Source organism: Crocodylus porosus, unplaced genomic scaffold (genome assembly GCF_001723895.1).
Source record: "Crocodylus porosus isolate Cpor-Errol unplaced genomic scaffold, CroPor_comp1, whole genome shotgun sequence".
Lineage (NCBI taxonomy): Eukaryota > Metazoa > Chordata > Crocodylia > Crocodylidae > Crocodylus > Crocodylus porosus.
This window is the reverse complement of record NW_017728951.1, coordinates 42004105-42011429: the sequence shown is the minus strand read 5'-3', so window position 1 is coordinate 42011429 and position 7325 is coordinate 42004105. Positions and strand designations below refer to the sequence as shown.

Genomic DNA, 7325 nt, shown 5'->3' with positions numbered 1-7325 from the left:
ATGCTACACTGATGAGAAAATGAACAACTACTACTTTCCTTCCTTCATGCTGACCTCATTCCTCAGGCTGAGTCCAACATCAGTCTGGATGCTGAAAGCTATAAATAAAATATCAGCCTTATCATGTGCTGTGGGTGGAGCATCTGTTTCATGAAGGTGTTTGCACAAAGACTGGATCCAGAGCATTAGGATTATTGAGGTCTCGGCAATAAAAAGCCAGGGCATCACTGTATGACAATTTATTTATTTATCAGTATCAAATTACATAGCAAAGTAATGAATGCAAGTGTCAGATAGTCTCTTTTGAATACTGTAATAAACAAAATCCGGCATATTGTTTAATTATCCCAAGTAAAATACAAATTGAAAAATGTGCGTTTCAGAGACTCTGTTTGGCAAATCCTGGCACAATAACCTGCATAAATAGTTCTGCACCTCATTTCATTACATGTACCGTAGTTACACACCACCTTTTTAGAAAGCTTACATGGAAGAGTTAGCATCTATCCATACGTTTTAGTCATCAGCCTCTGCCCTGAAAGCACTCAAAGTACCTATCTTATTGGCCAGTCTGATCAATGCACAATACAAATTATGCAAATAATGGAGTGCAAATTATCAGCCAGATCCTGCTGCCGGCTAGGTCTGATCCAAACCCACTGACATCAATGGAAAGATGCAGAATTAATTCAATTAACTTTGGATCAGACCCTTAAATTATTGGAAAAATATCTAATAACTTCAATGGGATCATGAATGACTTCCAGAGGCCAGATCTCTGCACAGTATTACATAAGTAGATCCTTGTGACCTGAGTCTCTGCACATGAATCTCATTTTGAACATGGGTTTGATTCAATGTATTTAAAAGGATTTATTCCTGATTTGAACTACTGTGAAATGAAACTGAGGCCTATTGATTTTGCACATGAAAAAACTGAGCGGGATCTGGCCATAACAGATTAGAACTATGTTAATCAAGTGTGGTGTTTACATGGGACTTTCTTATAAACTCTGTAAATAAAAATGTTTTCCAGATTAATGTGAGAATAAGCTTCACTTAACACTACAGCCTGTAAGTTTAAGACCATTGAGACATAGTGGTGTGAACAGGACAAGACCACTGACATACACATTTTGTGGAGAGTCTAATGAGCGGAAGTACAGAAGACTTGATGCAGGTAATTGAGGTCGAGGAAGGGAAGTCAGAAAAATTTAGGCAGCAATCCCATAAACATACAAGTTTTTATTCTTGATCCCTTAGTATCAGTGGAAGTCGGGCTTTTCTGGGAAAGTACAACCAGAACGCTTTATGATTACACTGGCTGCATAATGTGCAGCTCGGATGCACTCAGTCAATGGTCGATCATAGACAAGTTGTGAGAGAAAACCTGCAGAACAAAAAGAAAGGGGAGAGAGGAGAGAAAATTATTAGATTTTGAATATGTTGTAGTCCCCAAATGGGCAAAGCACTTCAACATAAGCCTACATACAGTCCAACTGAAATTTGGATTTAAAATTAGGCACATGCTGAAATACCTTGGTGGACTGGGGCCTTTATTTTTACTTAAAGTTCCTATCTAGTAACTTCAAGCAAATGGCATAACTATCAAGGCAGCTTTCTACTAGTGGCTTCAAATGAAATGATCACACTAAGTCCTTTCCTCTCCTTTTTTTCCAGAAGGCGCCTCTAGTACCCTCTAATCTCATTTCAAAAAGTAGAACCAACTTTTCATATTGAAGCGAGTTCCTTCTTTCCATGCTGGCTACATGTGTATGTCCATGGACTTACCACTGTACATTCCAGCTTTTAAGAAAGTAAATGCTTCCAATGTAAATGTTGCTTTTACTTGCAGATGCCGGTGTTCAGAGCAAAATCAAGTGAGAAGTTTTAAATTGACCAGGAAATTTAGATGGCAGCTGATATTTCCTGCTCATTAGGGAGTGATTTAATTCAATGGATACTTTACATTAGGCTCCAACATCCACGTTTAGGCATCTAAATATATGGCAGGTTTCCAAAGAGCTGAGCACTCAACACTCTGGAAAATCCTGACACTAACTTAAATACCATAGGCTACCAAACCATACCAAACACCGTGAACAAAATTGATCAATCGGAGTTCAGTACTCAGGCCAATTATCTGAGATGTATGTATGAGGACAGAGAGATCTAAGTGCAACTACCATGGTGGTTTTTTTCCTAAGGAGTATGAAGTTAAGCATCAATGGAATTTCAGCAAATAAATTCCTCTGGGGCCTTTGAAAACCCTAGCCCCATATTTGAGACTTATGGCCCTGATCAGTGTACAGAGACTATACAACATGACAGCATGGCTGACAGACTGACAATGCTTACTGTAAGTGGAAAAGAAAACATATTGTATAAACAGTTTGCAATAGCTTGAAATGGGAAGAAAAGGATTCAGTAATTTATAATTTAAAACCTTAATATTTTGAATGCATTTGATACATAGACCATGGCTTTTCCCTTCTGCATCTGACCACAGGAGAAAAATCATTCCCACTCAGGTAAGGTGACAAGGCAGGAAAGCCCTAACAGGGGCTTTGTAAGGTTTTCAGCTTTTTATTCCAGACCTTCATTTTCACCTTTTCAAGTCATCATATCATGTTTGAGCTCCCTCTGGGTTTTGACAGCAACAAGATTAGCCTCAAAACCATGTCTCAAAAAGCTCAAATCTACCAATTGCTGACACATCAGAAATTCTGGTTCAAAGACAATGACGTAATCTGCTGGGTTGCTGTTGTTGTTGCTGGGTGGTTTTTTTTATAAAACCCTATACATATTCTATATTCAGTTTGGTTATTATCACGCTAAACACCCTGCATGTTAACACAGTGCCCAAAAGGAAGATCATTTTGATTTTATTTGTATTTCTTCTTTAAATATTTATTCCTCGGTGGGATGTTCCGGAACTCCCAGAACATGACACAATCATTCTGTCCTATGTAATAATGCCTTCTGGTAATTTAGAGATCAACATATAATATAAAAACATTACATAAAACATGAACATAAAAAAAATCTAAAGCTATGGATAATACCAATGAGTAAAAAATGATCAGTCAGAGCTTACTAAGTTGCTTATACTCTAACAGTCATAACCAACAGAGAGAGTAAGCCTCCTTGAAACTCAGAGTTTTCTCTACATTTCAATTGTTGGAGTAAAAGTTGACTTTTTAGTTAAAAGCAACTGACACTATAAATCAAATACTATAGACTTTCCAATGGACTTTTGCAATGGTGGAAGAACGGTATTTTGGTTAACATCCATAAGTCAGGGTATATTCCAACATTAATTTTTTTCTAGGGAAACCCAAATCATTAGTTATCCTACTTCACAGGCATCAGTGGCTGACACTGGCTAGGAAAAAATTATTACTTCACTGACAAACATAAAGGACCTAAACTTAAGTGAAAAGGCAGAAGTCTTCCATGCACAAGGAGAAGGGTCTGAAATGAGAGGGAATTGTGCCACGAACATTGTCACCAATGGCAGTCTGTGGTCAACATACCCCCTACCGGGGGTTAGAAGAGTCCATCCACCACATTTGGGTAATAGTTCAAAAATTCAAACAGCATGTCTGGCAGAAATCAGATGGTTTCTGAATATGGAGATGAAAATAGTCTGCTCTCCATTAAATTAACATGCATTCTTAGAGGAAACTTTCCTGGCTACATAGAGAATGTCAATCACTAAATCTGAACTGCCTGGGAGGCATGAGCTTGCCAGGAAGTTTCTGGGTGGTTAAAACTTGAGAGCTAGTTGTATCCGTATACAAAATCAGGTGGTTAAAAAGTCCATTTTTAAATCATTGAGTCAAACAGATTCATTGGGCAGGCCTCCAAAAATACATCTCAGCTCTGCAAGGAACATGAGTCCAGAAAGGGCTTTTATACAGGGATGAAAAATCACGCTCTTTGTTTACGACCAGTACTCCCAATATACTTGAAAAGTTATATGAAGGACTTCAAAGACTGTTTAATATGAACTGTACTGGGAACATAACTGCTTCCAGCAGTTTAAATCAGTGTATATCCATTCACTCCAGGGTAGCTACTCCTTATTTACTATAAGTGAGATCAGAATCAGACATAACATCAGCTGGTGTAACAATTGAGCCTGAGTATGAGAGTTGAGAATGGAGATGAAATTGTAATGAATTGATAGTGAGTTCAGCTGCCACTTGGGAGATATAGACATCTGTGGTAGAAAGTCTGCCCCAGACCATTCAAGACCAGTCTGGAAAGTTTCTTTTTAAATTATGTATTTTTTTACATTATTAACAAAGGAGAATGTACCAGTATTCAATGTAATAGCACATCTAGTAACAACACAAACATAAATTGCAAACATATAACCATATCACATACTAGGCACAGGCAGTTAGCAAAGCAGACCCCTGGGAAACAACAGAAAGCGCTCGTTTGAGTCGAGAAACAAAGAACCCAGTCAGGCTGCCTGCTTTAGCTGCAGAACGTGTTCTTAAGTATACTCAATACAGGCAATAAAATTAAAACATAATTCTGGGCTTGGCTCCTCCAACGTGTAATCCTCTACTGCAAACACTATAGGGATTGCATCTTCAGCCCTGCTGCACCCCTTCTGCAATGATTCTATGCCACCTACCCTAGCCCCTCACGGGCACAAAGGACACGGCTGTCCTCCTGCAATGCTGGGTTACAGGAATGGCTCTCCTAGGTTGTTGTTACCAGCACATGCTGGAACAATTCAGAGGCTACTCTTGTTTCCTGGCTCCTCTAAGGATCGGTGAAGTGCAAAGGAAGCAAAACATCTTTGCCATGTCTTACTTAGCTCTGTCCTGCATTTAGTATGACTCAAATGCAGTCAAGACTATAATAAACATGTATATCAACCCAGACTAGCCTGAGGTGATATACTTTGTTTCCATTTTTAAACTTATTTTTCAATGACAGAGGCTGTGTCAAGACCATGTCCAAACTGATATTTATTTCACATGCTATATATATGCAAACCTCTCCTGGTCACAGTATTGGGGGGGGAGGGGGGGGAGACACCAGAGTGACTCTACCCATTGTCCCTGCTATGTCAGTTGCATTTAGGTTGTGTGTGGAAGAAGTGGGAATGACACCACAGTACTAGTTCTGCTTCCTTATTATAACAGTGATTTGGGTAGTTCACATATAGAAGAAAGGAGATGCCTTTTTCCCCCCTTGGTCCCCTTGGCTGACAAGCACTGTCAGCAAGGGAACAAGCTTGTTCTTTTTTATTTTAACAACTTACCTGGAATTGGTCCTCATTTGTTCTCAAAAGCAAACAAGTTCTTAGAAGGCAAATACAGTCAGGACTTGTAGTAGAAATGGTATGTTTTATTAGATCAACAAGACTTTTGGAAAAAAAAAATTCTTTAATTGCAAACTTTTGGGCATAAACACCCTTCATCAGGCATTAGAAAAAAGATTGTAAAAGTTTTCCTGGGTAGAAATGAAAGTTCATATTTCATAGGATTTCAAAGAGGAGGCAATAGATGGAAAGCTCCTTAGGACAGTCAGTTTTCCATCTATTGACTCCTCTGTGAAATCCTATGAAATATGAACTTTCATGTCTACCCAAGAGAACTTTTATAATCTTTTTTCCAATCCCTGATGAAGGGTGTTATAGTGCCTGAAAGCTTGCAATTAAAGAATTTTTTTGGGCAAAAATCTTGTTGGTCTAATAAAACTTATCATCTCTACTACGAGTCCTGATTACCTTTTCCTTTAGACCAATATAGCTACAACCTAGACAGAAGACAAATATAACTTTGTCTGAAAAGTCAAATTTTGTATCTGACAATAATACAATACCAGAATAAAAATAAGACCTGTCCAAATTCTCAGTTAATGGAGACTATATTTGGGAAAGCACCAATAGCTATTATTGGCCCAATTAAAGAGAATTACAGAGTCTCTTAAATTCCCAGGAGATAAAATGCAGTTCTGCATTGAAAAGTGTCATCTATCACTGAGTCTTATTTCTATGATCTCTCAGACATTTCCATACTGCATTTATTCATCTTAGAAACATAAGTGCCAGCTCTGCAAACAGAACATAGGACATGAAAGTCAACTTGTTTTTTGTCCTTGTCCAACACCACAAGATATACAGTTTCACAAGCCAAAATTATTAGGTCCTCAATGAAATCTGATTCACACTGGTGTCTACCAATTATGTCACCAGTGATCCCTGTGAAGTTATAGTCCTATTGCTGACAATAGTTCTGCAAGATGTAAGCAACTGGAATTTAGAAAACAGTGCTCATTATGATCACAAGAAAAAACAAGAACCCCCCCTTACTCCCTCTTAAATGTGGTAATATAATTTTGAATAGATGGGGAATGAGCTTGTTGAATAACAAGGGACCATTTGATTTAGTTACTTTTAAGAAAAAAACTGGACTGAAATAAAATCATTAAAGAAAACTACATTCATATTGCTGTGGCCAGCAATTCTGAAGTTTCAATATCTACAAGGTCAGAGCCAACAGTCATTATAATCAATGTATTTTAAAAACACTTTTGTTCTAAAATTACCAGAGATGTTTCTGAATAAGTGCCTGCTGCTAGTGCAATGACTTTAGCAATGTAGGAGTTCGATGACTGAGATTTTAAAACAGTTTCTGGTCTGCTTTAGTAATGGTTTAACAACACTTAAAAACAGCTCATCTTGAAGCCAAATGATTCATTTCAAATTGTACACTTGATAATTAATTTTAATGACTGTTAATTACCAAAGCTGGCTGAAACGTAGTTTACAGCTCCCATATCAGTCCCTATGCTGCCAGTCTTACAAGGACATTCCTTTTTATCAGGATGGTTTCCTCCAACACTACACATCATATTTCATTCTCTTTGCATTCATACAATGCCCAAAGCAAAATGAAAGTTTTTTTCCCCTTAAAAAAAGGAAGGCAGAAAAAGCAGTTACCAAACATGTCAATTATAAACAAGCCTGACACCTTAGCAATACAACCCTAAAAGCATTTTTGCAGAATTACTCTCCCAGGAAAAAGCCCTGATCCAAATAAATCTTCAGGGTGCACTGGTCCTGATATACTCCGCTTTCATAGATTTCATAGATTTCATAGACATTAGGGCTGGAAGGGACCTCGGGAGATCATCGAGACCAGCCCCCTGCCCAAAGGGCAGGAAGTCAGCTGGGGTAATAGGATCCCAGCAAGATAAGCATCCAATTTATTCTTGAAGGTGTTCAATGTAGGCGCTTGAACCACCTCCGCTGGCAGACTGTTCCAGACCTTGGGGGCTCGGACAGTAAAGAAATT

General features: G+C 38.2%; 1 protein-coding gene across 2 annotated transcripts in view; it reads right to left on the bottom strand.

Moving 5' to 3' along the window:
• Window positions 1-224: 224 nt before the first annotated feature.
• ADK (adenosine kinase) overlaps window positions 225-7325 on the bottom strand; it is a 560564-nt gene continuing 553463 nt past the window's right edge. For both annotated transcript variants that reach the window (XM_019555561.1, XM_019555562.1), the window contains one exon: window positions 225-1390. In XM_019555561.1, coding sequence (XP_019411106.1) covers window positions 1266-1390 — 125 coding nt within the window. In that variant the 3' untranslated portion in view covers window positions 225-1265. The remainder of the gene's footprint in view (window positions 1391-7325) is intronic.